A 22,280-nucleotide genomic window follows, 5' to 3' on the forward strand; every position below is an offset into this window, starting at 1 on the left:
ATATTCATTAAAACATAAAATCCCGTATTAAAAAGGTTCAGTGTTATTTTGCTTGCTACGCAAAAGTAAATTGAAATAGATAACTGAAATAATTATACAACCTCTCCCAAAATAAGAAAACTAAAGTTTACAAAGATAATACATAGCTTGGGGAAATGGCCTTTTAACTTATTCCTGTGGCAGAACAAATGGAGAAGCAAACTGTAGGAGCTCTTTGTTACTCTGAAATATTAACATATCAGCTTCTTTCAAGGTGATTAGTGCATCTATCCCATTTCCATTGGGGGAATCCAAGAAAATGAAGTGATTCTTCATCGAATTTGTTGCTAGGGTCACTCTTATTGGCTTACCCCACCCAAAATCAATGTTATATAACTCAAAATTGCACAAGCTGCTGCACATATAAAAATCAACTTTATTCTTCTCTGGTTTATTTGTTGTCGCTTTGATTTTTTCAAGAACATGTGATGCTAGCTGATTTGGATTGTTCAACTTTTCTTGAAGATGTTTTTTTAGCTTTTCGTAGTTGAGCGACGAATTGGGGCAATTGTATCTCATCTTCTTTCACTGCTACTGAGCTAAAGAAACACAAAACATTTCCAATGGTGTTTAGGGGCAATGGGGGCCGAAAATTCATTATATGGAACAATACAGATGGTTGGAACATGCCGCAATTCGCCATTGATACTGTCGCTCCACATTTATGAAGCAGTGCTGTGGCAACTTCAACACGAGTTGGATTCTGCACTTGTGAATTCATTGCAACAATATCCTTGAGTCTGTCCAAACTAGAGGATGAGAAATGGTAGATTCTTGACACACATCGCTGAGGTTCACGCATAATATCGGGTACAACTGGAAGATCATCGATTTGTGGGAAGAAAGAATGTGCATCAAATTGAGTAGATGGTTCGAAATCCAACTCATGTCGAGCTGTAGCAGCCCAATCCTTAAGGAATTTCAAGAGACTGTCCATCAGCAATCTTGTGTGATAGGCATACACTGACTGCTATTCCACCACAATCGAAATGGCTTAATTGTATCACCAGTGGACTTCGGCCAAAGGAACTAGTCCAAGGCAAATCAGGTGGGAAGACAACATTAATAGCATCATTATAGGCGTGGTTGAGAACTTCAGACATCGGACAACTGATTCGTACATTGAGAAACTCAGCAGCTGTGTCATTGCAATCAACATATTTATAATTATCTTTGATTCTTCCGGCAAAGGGATAATAAGAGGACAATACTTTTGAAAGGGAGTTTTCAAGAATCTGGCTTGTGTTATTTGTAGGTTTGGAGTAGAAGGCGACAATTGGAGAGTATGCAGAACTGGCTATCTGATCAATGAAAGAAAGATTGTCAATAGCTAGTTCTGCATACTCTCCAATTGTCGCCTTCTACTCCAAACCTACAAATAACACAAGCCAGATTCTTGAAAACTCCCTTTCAAAAGTATTGTCCTCTTATTATCCCTTTGCCGGAAGAATCAAAGATAATTATAAATATGTTGATTGCAATGACACAGCTGCTGAGTTTCTCAATGTCCGAATCAGTTGTCCGATGTCTGAAATACTTAATCACACCTACAATGATGTTACTGATGTTGTTTTTATTGAAACTGTCAAAAGTCTCACATCGGTGGATGACAATTTTAAATGAGAATTTTACCCTATAAAAGGAGGCCTAATGTTTAGGATTTAAGTACACCTCTCATTTGCCTTTTTTATCTTCTTAAGGCATTTGTATCTTCTCTCTTTAGTATTATTTCACATGTAATTTTGGAGTGGAATAAAATATTGATTGTGTCCAAGCAAGTAGGCAAAATTGGCCGAACCTCGTAAATTCTGGTGTTCTTTTATTGTTGTCTTATTGTCTTGTTTATTGTTTAGTGGTTGTCATAATTTTTGGTATAGTAGTTGTGACTCATTCACACTATATACATTTGGCTTCCGCAACAATTGGTATCAGAGCCAAGTTACTGTCTAAGTATACTCTGTGGTTGCAGCATAGTCTGATCTTCCACATCAGAAAAGATCTATCTTGATAACTGAGTCAAGGTTCTGTCTGAGTATGCTCTGTGGTTGCAGCTTAGTCTGATCTTCCACACCAGAAAGGAAATAATCTTGATTTGTGTCGTCAGCTACTAAATAATATTTGTGTCAAAATGGGAGACAATAAACAAGAAGAATCTACATCAAGTGTCAATAATACGTCATCGTTGGCATCTTCGCTTATGACAAGAATTGTGTCAAATGCAAAATTTGCGGTAGAAATTTTTGACGGGTCAGGACATTTTGGGATGTGGCAAGGCGAGGTTCTAGATGTTCTTTTTCAACAAGGGCTAGATCTTGCCATTGAAGAAAAGAAGCCAGATGTTATTGGAGAAGAAGATTGGAAAATTATCAATCGTATTGCTTGCGGTACCATTCGATCCTACCTTGCTAGAGAGCAGAAATATCCATACACAAAGGAAACTTCTGCAAGTAAATTATGGAAAGCACTGGAGGATAAATTTTTGAAGAAAAACAGTCAAAATAAATTGTACATGAAGAAGAGACTATTTCGCTTCACCTATGTTCCTGGTACCACAATGAATGAACATATCACCAGTTTCAATAAGTTGGTCACAGATTTGCAAAATATGGATGCAACTTTTGATGACGGTGACTTGGCCTTGATGTTGTTGGGGTCACTTCCTAATGAGTATGAGCACCTTGAAACTACTCTACTCCATGAAAATGACGAAATTTCTCTCAAAGAAGTTTGTTCGGCTTTGTACAGCTATGAACAAAGAAAGGGAGAAAAACAGAAGGGCGGAGAAGGAGAAGCACTAATTGTGAGGGGTCGTCCTCAAAATCAAACGAGGACTAAGAAGGGAAGATCCAAGTCGAGATCTAGACCCAGCAAAGATGAATGTGCCTTTTGTCGAGAAAAGGGGCACTAGAAGAAAGACTGTCTGAAGTTGAAGAATAAGGCTAGACATAACAATGGAAAGGCCATTATGGATTCAAATGTAGCTGATTGTGATGATTCAGACTTCTCATTAGTTACAACAGAGTTATCAACATCATCAGACATATGGTTGATGGACTCGGCTTGTAGCTATCATATGTGTCCCAACAAGGACTAGTTCGTGAATTTTCAAGAAGGAGAATATGGAGCCATCCACACAGCGGATAACAGCCCTCTTACCTCATATGGAATTGGTTCAATAAGATTAAGGAGCCATGATGGAATGATCAGAACATTAACAGATGTTCGATATGTATCGGGTTTGAAGAAGAATCTCATCTCTGTGGGAGCCCTAGAATCAAAAGGGTTCAAAATCATTGCAGAAAATGAGTGATGAGAATATGCTCCGGTGCACTAGTGGTAATGAAGGCCAATCGGAAGAACAATAACATGTACCGCTATCGTGGTAGTACAGTTATTGGGACAGCGACAATAACATCCAGTGATGACAAAGAGGCAGAAGCAACCAGGCTATGGCACATGCGCTTGGGACATGCTGGAGGGAAATCCTTGAAAGCTCTATCTAATCAAGGATTGTTAAAAGGCGTAAAGACTTGCAACTTGGAGTTTTGCAAGCACTGTGTAAAAGGGAAACAGACAAGGGTTAAATTTGGTACAGCGATCCATAATACTAAAGGCATTTTGGATTATGTACACTCTGATGTTTGGGGTTCTTCCAAAACACCTTCATTGGGTAGGAAGCACTATTTTGTAACCTTTGTTGATGATTTTTCCCGAAGAGTGTGGGTGTATACAATGAAGAGGAAAGATGAAGTGTTGGAAATTTTTCTCAAATAGAAGACGATGGTGGAGAATCAAACAGGCAGGAGGATCAAGTGTATTCGCACAGACAATGGAGGTGAATACAAAAATGATCATTTCAATAAGGTATGTGAAAATGATGGCATCATCCGACACTTCACTGTCAGACATACACCACAACAGAATGGAGTGGCAGAACGTATGAACCGGACTTCACTGGAGAAGGTATAGTGTATGTTGTCCAATGCTGGCTTGGGCAAAGAATTTTGGGCTGAGTTAGTTACATATGCATGCCACCTCATTAATCGTCTACCATCTGCTGCCATTGATAGCAAGACACCATTTGAAAAATGGTATGGAAAACCTGCTGTAGATTATGACTATTTGCACGTGTTTGGCTCAATTGCATACTATCATGTGAAAGAGTCAAAATTGGATCCGAGAGCAAAGAAGGCTATATTTATGGGGATTACTTCTGGAGTCAAAGGATACCGCTTATGGTGTCTAGAGACAAGGAATATTATATTCAGCAGAGATGTTACCTTTGATGAATCTGCCATAATAGATAAGGTGACAGTTGAAGATGTCAAACAAAATGGTGGTGTATCAAAGCAGGTGGAGTTTGAGGGAAAATTTATTTTTCCTACACAAGAAGCAGAGGAGGAAACAAATGAAGATTACCCTCTGGAAGAAGAGCCAGTAGAGAGGGAGATTCCAACTCAGGAACCTCGACAACAACTTGAATCAATAGCAACCAACAGGCCAAAAAGGACAATAACGAAACCTGTTCGTCTCATAGAGACGGTTGCTTGTGCAACCTTAATTGTAGCTGATGGTGTTCCTACCACTTATAAAGACGCAATCCAAAGTTCAGAAGAAGATAAGTGGAGGATTGCCATAAATGAAGAAATGCAGTCCCTTCATAAGAATCATACATGAAAATTGGCCAATCTCCCGAAGGGAAAGAAAGCAATTGGGTGCAAATGGGTATTTGCAAAGAAAGAAGAATTTTCTAACCAAGAAGATGTTCGCTACAAAGCAAGATTGGTGGTCAAAGGATAAGCTCAAAAGGAGGGAATTGATTACAATGAAGTATTTTCTCCAGTTGTAAAACATTCCTCCATTAGAATTATGTTGGCTTTGGTAGCACAGTTGGATTTGGAACTAGTTCATATGGATGTAAAAACTGCATTTTTACATGGAAACTTGGAGGAAAAAATCTACATAACTCAGCCAGAAGGATTCAAAGTTGCTGGAAAAGAAAATATGGTATGCAAACTTGAAAAATCGTTGTACGGATTGAAACAGTCTTCTAGACAATGGTACAAGCGATTTGACAAGTTTATGTTGCGGCAAGGGTACAAGAGAAGCAAATACGATCATTATGTGTATTTGCACAAACTTAATAATGGTTCCTTTTTATATCTTCTCCTATATGTTGATGATATGTTGATAACTTCCAAGAATTCGGAAGAAATTGATAAGTTGAAGATTCAACTGAAGGAGGAGTTTGAGATGAAGGATCTGGGTGAGGCAAAGAAAATTCTTGGCATGGAGATAATAAAAGATAGACGTAGCAAAGAAACTCTGTTTATCTCAGAAAGAATATTTGAATAGAGTACTACAGCGTTTTAGCATAGATAAGAAGACTAAGCCAATTAGTACGCCACTTGCTCCCCATTTTAAGCTAAGTACTACTATGTCGCCAAAGGATGAAACTGAACAGGAGTATATGTCAAGGGTACCATACGCAAATATTGTTAGTAGCTTGATGTATGCAATGGTTTGTACGAGACCTGACATTTCACAAGCCGTTGGAGTTATTAGCAGATATATGCATAATCCAGGAAAGGAGCATTGGCAAGCTGTGAAATGGATTCTACGGTATATTCATAGTACTGTAGATGTTGGGTTAGTTTTTGAGCAGGAAGGCAATCGGTCTGTAGTTGGATATTGTGACTCAGATTTTGCGGGTGATCTGGACAAACGAAGGTCAACTACTGGTTATGTGTTTACTTTTGCAAAGGCACCAGTTAGTTGGAAGTCTACTTTGCAGTCAACAGTTGCTTTGTCTACAACAGAGGCAGAGTACATGGCTATTACGGAGGCTGTGAAGGAGGCAATTTGGCTTCAGGGGTTGCTAAAGGAGCTTGGTATTGAACAAAAAAATATTACAATTTTTTGTGATAGTCAAAGTGCTATTCAATTAGCGAAGAACCAAGTTTATCATGCAAGGACGAAGCACATTGATGTTCGGTATCATTTCGTACGAGAAATCATAGAAGAAGGTGGAGTCACGGTGAAGAAAATTCATACTACGGAGAACCCTGCTGATATGCTGACAAAAGTGGTGACTGCGGTCAAGTTTCAACATTGTTTGGATTTGATCAACATTGTTGAACACTAAAGATTGAAGATGAAGACACAACCAAAATTTGTTATTGAGAGAAAATTGAAGATGTGGAATTTTGCCAAGGTGGAGATTTGTTGAAATTGTCAAAAGTCCCACATCGGTGGATGACAATTTTGAATGGGAATTTCACCATATAAAAGGAGGCCTAATGTTTAGGATTTAAGTACACCTCTCATTTGCCTTTTTTATCTTCTTAAGACATTTGTATCTTCTCTCTTTAGTATTATTTCACTTGTAATTTTGGAGTGGAATAAAATATTGATTGTGTCCGAGAAAGTAGGCAAAATTGGCCGAACCTCGTAAATTCTGTTGTTCTTTTATTGTTGTTTTATTGTCTTGTTTATTGTTTAGCGGTTGTCATAATTTTTGGTATAATAATTGTAACTCATTCACACTATATACATTTGACTTCCGCAACAGTCTTTCCACAAGATTTGCCTTGGAGTAGTTACTCAAACGGAAGTTTATTGGTGATTCAGTTAAGCCATTTCGATTGTGGTGGAATAGCAGTCAGTGTATGCCTTTCACACAAGATTGCTGATGGATATAGTCTCTTGAAATTCCTTAAGGATTGGGCTGCTACGACTCGACATGAGTTGGATTTCAAACCATCTACTCAATTTGATGCACATTCTTTCTTCCCCCCAATGGCAATGAATGATCTTCCCGCGGTTATGCCTGATATTGTGCGTGAAACTCAACGACGCGTGTCAAGAATGTACCATTTCTCATCCTCTAGTTTGGGCAGACTCAAGGAGATTGTTGCAATGAATTCACAAGTGCAGAATCCAACTCGCGTTGAAGTTGCCACAGCACTTCTTCACAAATGTGAAGCGGCAGTATCAATGGCGAATTTAGGCGTGTTCCAACCATCTTTATTGTGCCATTTAATGAATTTTCGCCCACCACTGCCCCAAAACACCATTGGAAATGCTTGTTATTTCTTTGGCTCAATAGCAGCGACGGAAGATGAGATACAATTGCCCCACTTCGTTGCTCAACTACGTAAGGCTAAGCAATATCTTCAAGACAAGTCTAAGGATCCACATCAGCTAGCCTCACATTTACTTGAAAGAGTCAAAGAGCGTGCAAACAAATCAGAGAAGAATAAGTTTGATTTTTATATGTGCAGCAGCTTGTGCAATTTAGGAGTATATAAGATTGATTTTGGATGGGGTGAGCCCATAAGAGTGACACTTGCAAGAAATCCAATGAAGAACAACTTCATTTTCTTGGATTCCCCAAATGGAAACGGGATAAATGTGCTAATCACTTTGACAGAAGCTGATATGTTAATATTTGAGAGTAACAAAGAACTCCTAGAGTTTACTTCTCCAGTAGTTTAATTAGCAACTCAATAAGTCTAGTGCCATATTTCTATGTGTGATCTTCATAGAGTAAGTGTGTTTCAATTTTTCTTTTATTTTGGGAAAGTTGTGCAATTGTTCAAGTTTTCGTTTCAATCCATCTGTCGTTATACACCTTACAGGTTATGACCATGTTGTAAAATATTCGTGCTGTACGTGCAATTGAAAATTACGTTTAATAAGACACATTTTTGGCTTGCGCGATTGCAAACGGGCCAATGTACCTCACACTCAACTTCTTCCCAAACTACATCACTTCCTTCGTGGGAGAAACCTTTAAAAATACTTTCTCACCCTCTATGAACTCTAAGTCACGAACCCTCCAATCCGTATAAGCACTTTTGCCTACTCTGAGTTGTCTGAAGTTGTTCTGGTATCAATTTGATCTTTTCCAATGCCTACTGTACAAAAATTGGACCTAATAGTTTTGTCTCACCCGATTCAAACTAACCAATTTGAGATCGACGTCGTCTACCATATAAAGCCTTATACGGGGCCATCTAAATACTAGACTAATAACTACATTGTAGGCAAATTCTACTAAAGTCAAATACCAGTTTCAATAACCTCCAAAGTTAATGGTACATATTCTCAATATGTCTGCAAGAATATGACGAGTCCATCCGGACCGACCATCGGTGAGTGGGTGAAAAGTTGTGCTAAGCTTGACCTGTATACCCATAGCTCTCTACATAGGCCGCAAAAAAAAAATGATCTTGAATTGTATCATTCAGTCACGAATGAAATAATGCAGATATGTCAGAAGGACCGGATTCGAATATCCCCATTCTGCAAATCGAACATGGTAAAAAAGATATGATGAGTAGTGGGTTTAATTACGTGAAATACCCCTTTTTCTTTACAAAAAAAGATGCATGCCCCTTTACTTAATATTACATTAGTAAAGTCAAGAGCCCCCCAAAGAAAAAAGAAATGCGGTACCGGTTGTGATCACACGATGGACACAAATCCGTCATTCTTATGCTTCAGCATAAACGGGACAAAAGTAGCTATCTGGCACACTAGAAATTTTCTCAGAAGAATAATTAATCTACACTGGTAAGATCTACGCAGATTTGGTCAACCTATCAACAACGACCCAAACAACGTTAAACTTCTTCTAGGTATATAGTAAGCCTACCACAAAGTCCATCATGATATTGATACGCTCCTACCTCCGCTAGAGAAAATGATAAAGGGAAGGAAATTAGATGGAAAGCTTGTGAAGTTAAAGAAATATAGGAAATGCCATTACAGATTATGAAGATTTCAAAGGTTCTTTTGTCAGAAGTTATAGATTGGGAAGGAAATTAGATGGAAAGCTTGTGAAGTTACAGATTATGATATCTAGGTCTTGCTCTGGCCATGCTCCATTACTGATATCTGCGGCCAGCACTGACTCTGATTTTATAAATATTTTAAATTTCTCAATATATGGGTAGAACATAAGGAGTACTTGGGAAAAATTCAACAAGCCTGGTCAGAAGAAGTTTTTGGCAATCCTTTGTACATCTTTCATCAGAAGCTTAAGAAAGTATGCTCTACTCTCAGTGCTTGGTCTAGACAAGCTTTTGGTGATATATATGAAGAACCAAAGAGGCTTGAAACTCTTATAAGAAGTTTGGAGGAGGCAATGATCTCTGATCCATATCCTGAATGCAGAATGAACTTATCTAAGGCAAGAGCAAAATTTACCAGATTTTTAAAGCTGCAAGACTCAATTATGAGGTAGAAGGCAAGAGTTAAATGGTTGACAGAGGGCGATGATAACACAGCTTTCTTTCATGCTGTAATCAAGGATAAAAGGAAGAAATTAAACATCCAAAGGATCAGAGGTGATAATGACAACCTTATGGAAGGGACGGAAGAGGTGGCAGGAGCAGCAGTCAGATTCTTTCAACAACTATTTGGTGCTGGAATAACCATTGAAGATCTTATTGTGCTTGATGTGGTGAAGAGAACTATTACTGAAGAGGATAATGCTTTCCTCACTGAAATACCAACCATGGAGGAGGTTAAAAAATGTGTCTTTATATTGGATGTTGATAGTGCACTTGGACCTGATGGTCTTACTGGCAGGTTCTACCAAAGTGCCTGGTCTATTATTGCTGAAACTGTTTTAATGCTTTAGTGGCCTTTTTTGATGGAGCTCAGTTACCAAGATATTTCACTCACACGTATCTAGTAATGCTTCCAAAGGTGGAATCCCCTCATACTTTCTCAGACATTAGGCTTATTAGTTTGTGCAATATATCTAGCAAGATTATTGCTAAGCTCTTAAATACTAGATTGAGTACCTTGTTGCCTAGAATCATTTCACATAATCAGAGTGGGTTTGTTAAAGGTAGATCCATAACTGAGAACATTTTGTTGGCTCAAGAGATTGTGAATTATATTGGGAAACCTGTTGAAGGGAGAAATGTGATTATGAAATTAGACAAGGCAAAAGCATATGATAGAGTATCATGGTCCTTTCTCTGCCTCATGCTGAAAAAAATGGGTTTTGCTAAGAGTTGGATTGACATCATTCATAGATATATTTCAAATAATTGGTACACAATAATTCTGAATAGGAGTAGGCATGGATTTTTTAAATCTGGGAGAGGGCTCAAACAAGGTGATCCTCTCTCACCTTCTCTTTTTGTTTTGAGTACTGAATTGTTATTCCAATTATTTAATAAACTCCAGAAGCACAGAGGGTACAAAGGTTTCTACATGAGTAGTCATGGTCCACAAATCAACCATCTCGCCTTTGCCGATGATACTATTTTATTTTGCAATGGTGGGAAAACTACTCTTCAGCTGATCCAAACTACTTTAGCAACATATGAACAACTTTCTGGACAAAAGATCAATAAATCTAAATGCAATTTCTCATTGGCTTCTTCTGCAACATAAAGATCCATTCGTAGGATTGAGGAAATAACAGAGATGAGACATGAACCCCTTCCTATCAAATACCTCGGTTGTCCTATATATTCTGGTAGAAAAAAGTTGTCTACCTTTGCAGGGATGGTTATCAAGGTGATTTACATGATCAAATGATGGCATTTAAAGCTACTTTCTTCTGGAGGCAGGGCAGTTCTTATCAGGCATGTTCTATTAGCCCTGAATGTCCATACATTGGCTGCAGTCCATCCAACCAAGGGTACTATCGCTACAATTCAGAGGTACTTAGCTAGATTCTTCTGGTCTGGGAAAGAGACTAGTGACATATACCACTGGTTTGCATGGTACAAACTTTGTTTTCCATATGAAGAGGGAGGGGCTAATTTTAGAAAGTTGGAGGATGTCTGCAAAGCCTTCACAGCAAAGCAATGGTGAAGGTTGAGAACCACAAACTGGTTATGGTCCCAATTTGTCAAAGCCAAATATTGTAGAATCTATCATCCACTAATTAGTCAATGGACAGTTGGAAAATTCCATAATTAGCAGGCTATGTGCAAATTGAAATATGAAGTAGACCAGAACATCTTATGGAGAGTTGGGAGCGGTAATAACAGCTTTTGGTATGATAATTGGACCAATTTTGTTCCTTTGTCTTCCATCTTAAGCGAAGATGTCGGGCATGACAATACTAAAGTTAATGAAGTATATAAGGATGGAGTATGAGACTGGTCTTGCTTACATATTCAGCCTCCTGAAGTTGTTAAGTCTTAGATAGCCTCTGTTCACATCACAATTAACTAAGAAGAGGATGATACTCCAATCTGGACAATTACTTCTTCAGGAAAATTAAGTGTGGCCTCTGCTTAGAATGCATTAAGACAAAGAAGGGATCTTGCTCCTTTTGACTCTAAGTTATGGCATAAATATGTCCCATTTAAGATGTCTTTCTTCGCTTGGAGAGCTGTCCATGGAAAAATCGCAGCAGATGAAAGGATCACGAGGTTTGGGATTTCCTTAGCCTCTAAATGTTGTTGTTGTCCTTCTCCAGGAATGATCCCAGGCGAGGAAACGTGTGAACATTTATTTGTCTGGGACATTTTGCACAACAAGTGTGGGCAATTTTTGCTAGAATGGTTGGAATAGCTCATATGAACATCCCCTTAAGAATTCAGTTTGCTAACTGTTGGAATCATAAGTCCAAAAACTCTGTTGCTGCATTTGTTTTTTCAGATTATGCCTCATATTGTTGTATGGGAGCTGTGGAGATCAAGGTGTTGTAGAAAATATAAAATGGAGAGGCCATTAGTGGCAAGATCCAAATGCCTTATCACTTTTAATATTGCCCAATTAATTAACTCTCATTTTGGGAAGCTAACTATTAACAATAATTGGGAAGATATATGTAAATTCTTTGACTACTCTATGATTGAAAGGTGTATAACTTAGGTTAAGTTGCTTAAACCACATTTTCTCTTTGTTAAGTTAAACAATGATAGTAGTTGTGCTAATGGGAATTGCGGAGGTGGCGGGGTGGTTAGAGACAATGGTGGTAAAATGCTTATGGCTTATGCTATACCAATGGGTTAAGGAACAAGAACTTAGCAGAAGTAGAGGCCCTTCTTTTTGGCCTAAAATGGTACGTTCAATAAGGATATGGACTGATTATTGGAGAAACTGATTCATTGCTACTTCACAACTGCATTCAAGGCATATTGTCACGGGCCCAAATCCTTACGTTGGGTAGCGGCACCTGCTCGCCCGTGCGGCGGTTCCTTTCCCAGGATTCCAAAGCACGATCCTGTGCCTGTTGGTGGGACTCGCCCGCAGGCTCGCCCCAACTTGTGCTGCCCGTAAGATGCCTAGGCCCTTGGCCCTAGACATGTCGTGGCGCTTCATCTTAGGATCACAATCCATGCGCGCCCTGGGAGAATTGGCTTAGGACATGCCTTGTCCTTAGCCCAAGACTGAGCATCGCTCCCGCGTGCACAGCCCAATCCTCAAGCTTGACACTCGCCTAGTGCATCCGCGACTAGCTCGTGCCTCGCCCGAGTAAGGCAACATTTATCCCTTGGCCATTGTCATGCGCCTCTTTCGTGCCATGCCCAATCATAGCCCTCTTGCAGCACGCTTCCATTCCAAAGTAGTGCAGTGTCGCCCACACCTGCACCTTTAGGCCAACGGACCCTTGCTTGCATGGTTGAACCAAATCCATGATCACAAGTCGACACATGATGCCCCTATGACAGGTGCGTCAAGTATCCAATCGGCACGGAGGTCTCGTTCCAACATTTGGCAGCCCGCGGGGCTGGTCATTCCACATATCGAGCCTCCAGCACCACTTTGATGCCCAATGCTGGCCCGAAGGCGTCGCGCTGTCCATACGAGTTCCCAAACTTGTGTGGATACCTTTGACACTCCTTTGAATCATCTAGGCAGGCCCTTGAGGTTGCCCCCAAGGCAGCTCGTTCGATACGGCTCGGTGGCAGCACGTATGGGGGAGGCAGGTCAGAGCTTTCATCACCTATACCCCCCTTATATATGCTTAAAATTAAAAAGCCCAAGTTGCCCGAGTAGACAGACCTACGTAAGATAATCAGAAGAGCCTTTTCTCACCAGTTCTTGGCCGAAATCACAACTCCAAAATGTGAGTTGTGACATCCTCCCACACTCATAATGTCATCGTCCCCGATGACACATCATGGCTTAAGACATCCCGGAGTCTGCCCCCTCAGGTATGCCCATTTCAGCTCCCTTTGTCCTGTGGGTTGGACTTCCTCGAAGTCCTTTCTCAAAAGGAGTTGTGCCCCATGCACTTCTCCCCCAAGTATCTTCCAAGCGTGCCTCTGCACTTCATCGCCTTTCGATGTTCACTTGGAAAGTGCCTCCGCACTTTCACCCTCTGGTGTCTAACTTTGTGATTGACCTACACTAGTCAATCATACCATGACCCTCACGGCCTTCATGTCCGTCTGAAGCTTTCTTTCACAGGTTGGCACATCATGTGCTCCTTTTGACGTCGCTCCCGTAGCCTTAAGATGCCCTCTTTGGCATGGCTCCCGCAGCCTTTCGCTCCCGTAGCATTAAGACGCCCTCTTGGCATAGCTCACGTAGCATTCCGCTCCCGTAGCTTTCTTTGCCTTCACTACCTTGAAGATGTGTTCGCTTCCAGACCCATGACTTTACCCATATGCCTCTTGCATAGGCGGGATCCTCCCACACTCAATGTGGAGGATACATCTTAGCTCTATCGTCCCACTTGGCATTCGGCCAGCACTTGGGATGACCTTTGGTGAGTACTACATTCCCAAAGTCATAGCATCGCCGCATTTCCGAACAAAGCTCTTTGTTTTCCAGTTGTCACTTCCTCAGCAAGTAGCCAATGCTCCCGGTAGTACTTCAATACTCGCCCTATAGACAGGCGCCCTCTTGGCCCTGCTAGCACGGCTTCCCGGTTCGGTATGCCTCGCACTTGGACACTCTCGGTCCCCGATCATTCGACATACCCCTTTCCAGAATGATGACACCTTCTAACTTGGAAACTCGCCCCATTTTGAAGCTTCGCTATACCCTCGAATTCGTTTCCTCACCTTGGCAATGCCCTTAGGCAGCTCACAGGTCTTCTCCCGAAGGAAAGACACTCAACATGATGCGTCGCACGCATCCTTGGCAAGATCTCCGCTATGATCATGCCCAAGTTTATAGTCCATGGCTCCCACTCTTTCGCAATATGGTTGCACGACCTGGCAAATATGGCCTTCTCTTGGCCATCCGACTCATCGGCATATCACCCTATTCAGTAGCGACCTAGACTTCGAAAGATAATGGAATCACCTATTTCTTTCGTTGACCATCAGTATCGGGTTCTCGATCTTTGGTGGCATATGAACATCAATCTCTGCTTTGACGTGATCTCGGCACTGACATTCAAAATGCACTCGCCATATCCACCCTTTGCCTTGACGTTGTGCCATGGCATAGTATGGCCTTAATCAGCTCTGATATCAAGTGTCACAGGCCCAAATCCTCACGTTGGGTAGCGGCACATGCTCGCCCGTGCGGCGCCCGGGGCTCCCCTTGCCGCGGGCCAGCCTTCTTCCTGTCCCAGGACTTCCCAAGCACCATCCTGTGCCTGTTGGTGGGACTCGCCCGTAGGCTCGCCCCAACTTGTGCTGCCCGTAAGATGCCTAGGCCCTTGGCCCTAGACATGTCGTGGCACTTCATCTTAGGATCACAATCCATGCGCGCCCTGGGGGAATTGGCTTAGGACATGCCTTGTCCTTAGCCCAAGACTGAGCATCGCTCCCGCGTGCACAACCCAATCCTCAAGCTTGACACTCGCCTAGTGCATCCGCGACTAGCTCGTGCCTCGCCCGAATAAGGTAACCTTTAGCTCTTGGCCATTGTCATGCGCCTCTTTCATGCCATGCCCATACATAGCCCTCTTGCAGCACGCTTCCATTCCGAAGTAGTGCAGTGTCGCCCACACCTGCACCTTTAGGCCAACGGACCCTTGCTTGCATGGTTGAACCAAAGTCATGCTCACAAGTCGACATATGATTCCCCTATGACAGGTGCGTCAAGTATCCAATCGGCACGGAGGTCTCGTTCCAACATTCGGCAGCCCGCGGGGCTGGCCGTTCCACACATCGAGCCTCCAGCACCACTTTGATGCCCAACGCTGGCCCGAAGGCGTCGCGCCGTCCATACGAGTTCCCAAACTCGTGTGGATACCTTTGATACTCCTTTGAGTCATCTAGGCAGGCCCTTGAGGTTGCCCCCAAGGCAGCTCGTTCGATACGGCTCGGTGGCAGCACGTATGGGGGAGGCAAGTCGGAGCTTTCATCACTTATACCCCCCTTATATATGCTTAAAATTAAAAAGTACAAGTTGCTCGAGTAGTCTGCTCTACGTCAGACCATCAGAAGGACCTTTTTTCACCAGTTCTTGGCCGAAATCACAACCCCAAAATGCGAGTTGTGACAATATGGTCCATACCATGGAGAATCAACAGTGTTGTTATGGAGGTAAAAATGCTGGTTGAACAAAAGGGTCTAATCATTAGACATTGTTTTAGAGAAGCAAATCAAGTTGAGGACAAGATGGCTTCTCTAAGTCACCAATTAATGAAAGTGTATATTTTCACTTATTTTGATACATTGTCGCGGCAGGTCAAAGGGCTTCTAAATGTAGATAGATGGCAAATTTCAGCATTCCGAGTCAAGAAGAGAAGATCAAGTACCATAATGTATGAACCACCATGAGTTCTCAACTTTATTATTAATTGGCATGTTAGTGTGGAGATAATCCTACTAATTATGTACTAATTGTATGAATTTGTTGTGTCAAGTTCTCAGTCCATATAGAAGGCCAGTCTATACCGTTCTTCTTCAAATTGTATCTTTTGCATTGCAATGGTAATAAAATTATGACTTGGAGTTACAAAAAAAAAAGTTTCTTTTGTGAAAGCAATGGAAGAGTTTCTTAATGTAGCTTTCTCCGCGAAGAAGATGTCCAATGGTGTGAGGATTTGAAGGAAATTTGATTCGCGGCATCCATGTGGTTCAATCCTGATCCATGTCTAAATAAATAAATATGAAGGATTCATTGTATTTGTTCTTAATAGTTTGGAATTATCCCGTAATCGTCGTTCTTGTTACTGTAATTTGCGAATAAAGCTTTATCTTCTTGAGTTTTGAAATGTATGATTCTCAAATGTCATTAACAAACTTAATTTGAAGTGTTTTTAGCCGTTCTGGTATTATGATATTCTCTTTTCCTATCTTAGCCAATACAAGACGTTCTCCACGACTTCTCCACATAGGTCGACATATCCAACGTGCAAACTAATGAGATGCAGCGTTTTCGATCGATTCTTTTTTACTATAATCGCATTAGGGGAGTTGGGTTCTTTTTGGGTCCTTCGCATTTGGGAGTGAGGGTTAATAATATGTATTTCGTATTTGGGGTTAAGAATTGCATTAGTTAGTATATACGGTCAGAGGCGGATCATGATTTGAAGGTTTTGAGTGTTATATTGCTTTGAACTTTGACTTGATTTTTTTTGAGTTTCGGTTCAGATTATTCATCTTTTTGGTTTATATAGACAAATCGATCGAATAAAATAATTTAATAATAATGGTGAGCAAAGTATAAAACCTCAATAATGTAACTAACATCAACAAAAAAATTAGTATATTTTATTTACAATTATCTTCGACAAATTTTTATATTCTTGAGTTATGATTTAATTAAAAGATGGACAATTAGGACTAAAACTCGGTATAAATACATATTTAGATACTCAAACTAAAAACTTGCTTAATAAACACTACAGTTTAGCCAAACACGCTCTTAGTAGGTGTTCAAATGCATTTGGCCTATTTTTAATGAGAAGTCAAACAGTATCATGTGCTATCAACAGCTGGAATGCGTATTCTTATTCTTATGAATAGGGATTCATCACTCAAAAGTCGTGCTTAGTACCCTATATTTGGAACTTGGAGATCTGCGAACTTTAACCCATTATTAATTATTCAAGTGTATGCCCACGAAACGAAGACGATTCGCATAATCTTTTTGAGCTGGAGATTACAAATTAAATTATTTGATTAATCAATTTAAATCGTTAAGTAAGCGGGGAGAAAAAAAATCCATTCCAGTTGGCCGTGGATACATACAGAGGCAGTTTCAATAATTTCGAGTCAACGAGTGAGAAGTTTGTATCCATTATTATAATTGGCTCTGAAATAGATTAATCATATATTTGTCGTGGATGGTTCTCTACACGTCTCACTTCCATTTTTGCTCTTTTTAAAACCAAAAAAAAAAAAAGCTCCGAAAGAGTTACACATATTATGGGTGTATTTAATGTAATGACCCGATCGGTCGTTTTGACCTTTAGTGCGTCGTTCGGCGGTTTGAGGCCTTGAGTAGTTTCACATCATGTTTTATGACTTGTACGCGTAGTCAGAATTGAATTTCGGAAAGTTCGGAGTTGATTCAGATGGAAAATTCTCAATTCGGAAGCTTTAAGTTGGAAGAATTGACCAAGGTTTGACTTTTGAGCAAACGACCTCGAAATCGGGATTTGAAGGTTCCAATAAGTTCGTATGATATTTCGGACTTGGGCGTATGTTCGGGTTAAGTATCGGATGGTCCAGAAGCATTTCAGCGCTTATTATGGAAAGTTGGTATTTTGAAGGTTTTAGAATTTGCTAAGATTGATTTGAAGTGAACTTTGATGTTATTGATGTATGTTTGGGATTCCGAGCCTTGGAATAGGTTCGTATCGTGATTTTTGACCTGCACGTAAAGTTTGGCATCATTCCGAAATGTTTAAGTGTAATTCGGACGCGTTCAGCGTTGAAAGAAGGGTTTTGATCGTCGATTAGTAGTTTGGATGTTGTTTGATGTGATTTGAGGCTTCGAGTAAGTTTGCATCATGTTTCGGGAATAGTTGGTATGATTGGATGGGGTCCCAGGGGCCTCTGATGTGTTTCGGATGAGATACAGGTCATTTCGCCATGTTTGAGCTATTGTTTTTGAGATGTTCAAAACTCAAAAATTCACTCTATAAAACTTTAGACAAAAAATCCCTAATTTCTCTTTTGAATTCATCCACCAAATGCCAAAAACGAGAATAGATTCATGAAATATAATCAAAAGAGTAGAGAACACTTACCCCAATCCATATGGTGAAAATCGCTTCAAAAATCGTCTCAATCCGAGTTTCATAGCTCCAAATATGCAAAAATGGCTGAAACCTCCGAAATAGAGTATCACTTAAGGAATCAATGAATCGCGATCGTGGAAATACCATCGTGATCGTGAAGAAGAAAGATGCACTGCCCCAGAAATTACACTACGCGATCACAGTAACAGCCTTGCGAACGCGATACACAAGGCTCACAAAGCTACGCGATCGCGGGAACAATATCACGAACACGAAGAGGAAACCAGCCGCCTGCCCAGCTCAGCCCAAACACTACGCGAATGTGACCTTCACTATGCGAACGCGTACTGTATCCAACACCAAGCTATGTGATCGCATTCATTCAATCGCGACCGCGATTAAGAAACTGCCCAGCTCCAATTTTCCCTCTACGCGATCGCATCTCTCAATTCGTGATCGCGAATAACAATGGGTGCAACAGACATCAGCATAACCAGCAGCGCAATTATAAAGAAAAATGGTCCGAAAATAATCCGAATCACGCTCGAGTCCCTCGGAAACCCGTCCACATATTCCAACAAGTCTAATAACATAACACGGACCTACTCGAGGCCTTAAATCATGCATAACAACATCGAATCGATAAATCGCACCTCAAATCAAATATAATAAACTTTGAATCTTCCAACTTCCAAAACTCTTGCCGAAATATATCAAATCAACTCGGAATGGACTCAAATTTTTTACACAAGTCCCAAATGACATAATGAAACTATTCCAATTCTCGAAACCACAATCCAAACCCGATATCTTCAAAGTCAACTCCCGATCAAACTTCTGAACATTCCAAACCTTCAAATTTTCTAACTTTTGCCAATTAGCGCCAAAACCTTTTAGAAATATCCAAATGAGATTTCGGGCATACGTTCGAGCCCAAAATCACCATACGGACCTAACAGAATCATCAAAACTCCGATCAGGGGCCAAATACACAAAAGTCAAACTTGGTCAACTCTTCCAACTTAAGGCTTCTTAGTTGAGAACCCTTCTTCAAAATCAATTCAGAATAACCTGAAAATCAAAACCGACGATTCACACAAGTCATAATACCTCGTACGTTGCTGCACAAGACTTCCAATAGCTTAACCGAATGTAAATGCTCAAAACGACTGGTCGAGCCGTTACACTTATAATCATAGCTTGTATCTTTTCTGCATTCTTTGTAACTGGCGTATTGATCACACCCAACTATACCTTATAAAAAGGACTAAGCGGTCGTTGCAAATATAATCCGATTTATAAGTCCGGAGTCGAATCCCACAAGGGAATTAACGTATTAATCACAACTGCTAGTTTTACTAGAATTCAAGTAATCAACTTCCAAAAATATTGAATAATGAGTGGAGTGTTTACCAACTAACAACAAGAAAATTAAAAAGCTGTAATTTTATTACTAACAAAGCAAATGTTGTAGACAAGATTGGAAAGGCCTAGGGTTATGATTTCCCCTCTTATCGTAATCCTATCTGCTACATCTCCTATAAATTCGCCTAGATACTCTCTACCGATCATGAACACTTTAGGTGTTGTAATTCTCTTACGAGCAAATACAACAATTTACTACTCATATTCTTCCGAACTACGCTAGCTAGTACTAATTTACTGCTCACTAAAATCGCACCAAGATTTTGTTATTCCTAATCCCACATTTAAACCCTCTGTCTTAATCCCTTAAATACCTTAGGAGTGATATTGTTCAACAACTACCTAAATATGTACCCTTTTCTAAGTAATACACACTAAATAGGCATAACCGATTGAGGGCCCTTCAATCAATCACAATAATCACGTAGTTGAACAAGTAGAGAAAATCCAATGGCAAATTTATATTATACGCAACAAAAATTCATCCTCCAAGAGGTTCCATCAAACCCTAGAACAAAGAGTTTAGCTACTCATAATTGTTTTCATAACCACAATATAAGAATTCATCACCAATACTAGAAAAAAGTAAAGAAGAAAGATAAAAACTCATTTCTGAATCTTCCGTCTTGCTCCTTGCTTGTTCTTGCCTTCAAAGTTTTTTCAAAAACCAAGATATCCTCTTTTTGGACGAGTTGGGCTTCATATAGGTCAAGGGAAGTAGCCTCCGGAATTATAATTTTAGACTTGAAATATTTTTTTCTCGGAAGGACGTGCGCGACCGCGCATCTGACCACACACTTTGGCCAATTTCTGCTTGACTTGCGCGGTCAGTGCACGGCGCGCACTTGGGAAATTTTCTGCACTCTTCTTCGTTCTTCTTTTTAAGTGCGCTAACCTCCTTTGATCCTCGAACGAATTCCCAATTTATTCCATAAGATTTTACTTGGCCTTCAACGCTCCATATCTGCTAAAAAAATGGTCCTTAACATCATTGTAGCCCAGAATTGCTCCTGTAAAGCATAAAGTACTCAGTTAGAGAAATTTACTACCATTAACGCTCAAACATCAGTAAAGTGCAATAATTTAGAGTGCAAATAATGGCCAAAATACATTGTTATAGCCTACCATCAACACCCCACACCTAAATCGTTGCTCGTCCTCGAGCAATCAAACCACACTTTACATAGACGCAACCTCACTGAGCAACTTTCCTAGCTCATCACACCAAGAATATTTAAAATAGACTAAGCACAGTAGTGTAACATCTTCACCTCAAGAATTGACTCACAAGCACCACGCATTATTCACAATTTACTCACTTACTCTAACACAGAAGTCAAGAATTACCTTTCCTTCATGAATCAAGTTCCCTCCTACAACAAAAGAGAATAGTTCCACAATTAATCAAATTCAAGAACAATTAGGAACTCAAGATCGACAGAATTCACTCACTCTCAGAAATGACATTCATGTGCCATAAAAGATGCACCATAGAATTTCCCGTAGTGGACTACTCTATTAATTGAGTTCATTCAGTCAAGGATCTAGTAAGACTTTTAACTGGTTGTAATGTAGGCCGCGGGACGGGTAGGATACATTTAGATATAAGAGTGACTACACCTCCCTAAGCACTTGAATACATACACTTTAACAGTCAAACCCGCACTTATGTCAAACTATATCTCCACCTTCATATCATTATGCATCAATTCCCTACTTATTTAAACACCTTTACATAAAGAGTCACCATTATTTTCACAACAATACAAAATATTTCCAAGGTGACTCTTACTTTTTCCAAAACATTGCACCCTTCTCCTTATTTCACTAGTTCCACTCAAAAGCCAAACCAACCACCCCACACTTCAACTTTTTACAAAGTTCATAGCAATTTTAAGTGCTCATGGGAGGTAAATAGTTCAAATATATGGTCAATTCAAACAAAAAGGGTAAGGCTTGTAATGTGGTTGTCAACAAAATAAGATTACATGCTCAAAGGGGTTAACTAAGATACATAATAATTAGGTGGTAAAAGCATATCACTGGCTCAACAAAGAAATGCCTATGTCACTTCCTAGACTGACAAAACTACTATTTCGCTTTGCAAACACACGGGGTAAGTTCTAGATATCAAAAGCAATGCATAAAATACAACAAAACTCACACGCACATGGCACATGACTCACTCAAGATTGGAAGCAGTTAAGCAAAGTTGAGAATATACAATTTAAGGCACTTATACAAGAGTCAAAAACTGAGCCTAAGCGTCACACTAAAGTACTCACTATTCTCAAGGCATAACGAAGTCAAGAGACCTTGTTTTCATTTCAGCCCATAGTACAAGGGTTCCTACACCTAACAAAACAAAAACTAACTACACCCGGTTCAAACAAAAACCCTTGGAAAAGAACCGCGACACAAAGAAAAACCAAAGGGGATTTAATACATTACCTACAAAAGAAAATCTTTTTGTCTTTTTCTTTCGATATAAACCCCTCAAGAAACCCGTCGAATGATATCCATCGTCGGGAAAAGTCAAAAATTTTAAGTTTTCAGATTTTTTTTTACTACTCAAACTCACAAAACAAACTAAAGCTAATACACATTACTATATATATACAACATAAATATAACATATCCCCCACCCCACACTTTAAGGGGTGGCATGTCCCCATGCCACACAAAGAAAAATGTAAAGCAAAGAAAACTTTCCTGATAGATTCAGTCAGTGTCGGAT

At 40.1% G+C, this 22,280-nt stretch overlaps 2 protein-coding genes across 2 annotated transcripts; one reads left to right on the forward strand and one right to left on the reverse strand.

Annotated features, from left to right (window-relative positions):
• Positions 1-454: 454 nt before the first annotated feature.
• LOC117273018 (acylsugar acyltransferase 3-like) lies at positions 455-976 on the reverse strand. The gene has a single exon (XM_033652086.2). The coding sequence runs from the start codon at positions 974-976 to the stop codon at positions 455-457; it is 522 nt and encodes a 173-aa protein (XP_033507977.2).
• Positions 977-1,069: 93 nt separating this feature from the next.
• On the forward strand, positions 1,070-7,653 carry LOC117281038 (acylsugar acyltransferase 3-like). The gene is made up of 3 exons (XM_070187509.1): positions 1,070-1,608; position 3,321; positions 6,611-7,653. Exons 1-3 carry the CDS (start codon positions 1,348-1,350, stop codon positions 7,534-7,536), a joined length of 1,188 nt encoding a protein of 395 aa, XP_070043610.1. The 5' UTR covers positions 1,070-1,347; the 3' UTR covers positions 7,537-7,653.
• The last annotated feature ends 14,627 nt before the right edge of the window (positions 7,654-22,280 follow it).

Source organism: Nicotiana tomentosiformis, chromosome 10 (genome assembly GCF_000390325.3).
Source record: "Nicotiana tomentosiformis chromosome 10, ASM39032v3, whole genome shotgun sequence".
NCBI classification, from domain to species: domain Eukaryota; kingdom Viridiplantae; phylum Streptophyta; class Magnoliopsida; order Solanales; family Solanaceae; genus Nicotiana; species Nicotiana tomentosiformis.

Excerpts from the sequence above, each read along its gene's own strand:
- LOC117273018 (XM_033652086.2), bottom strand. The coding sequence starts at position 976 with ATGGACAGTCTCTTGAAATTCCTTAAGGATTGGGCTGCTACAGCTCGA.
- LOC117281038 (XM_070187509.1), top strand. The coding sequence starts at position 1,348 with ATGAAAGAAAGATTGTCAATAGCTAGTTCTGCATACTCTCCAATTGTC.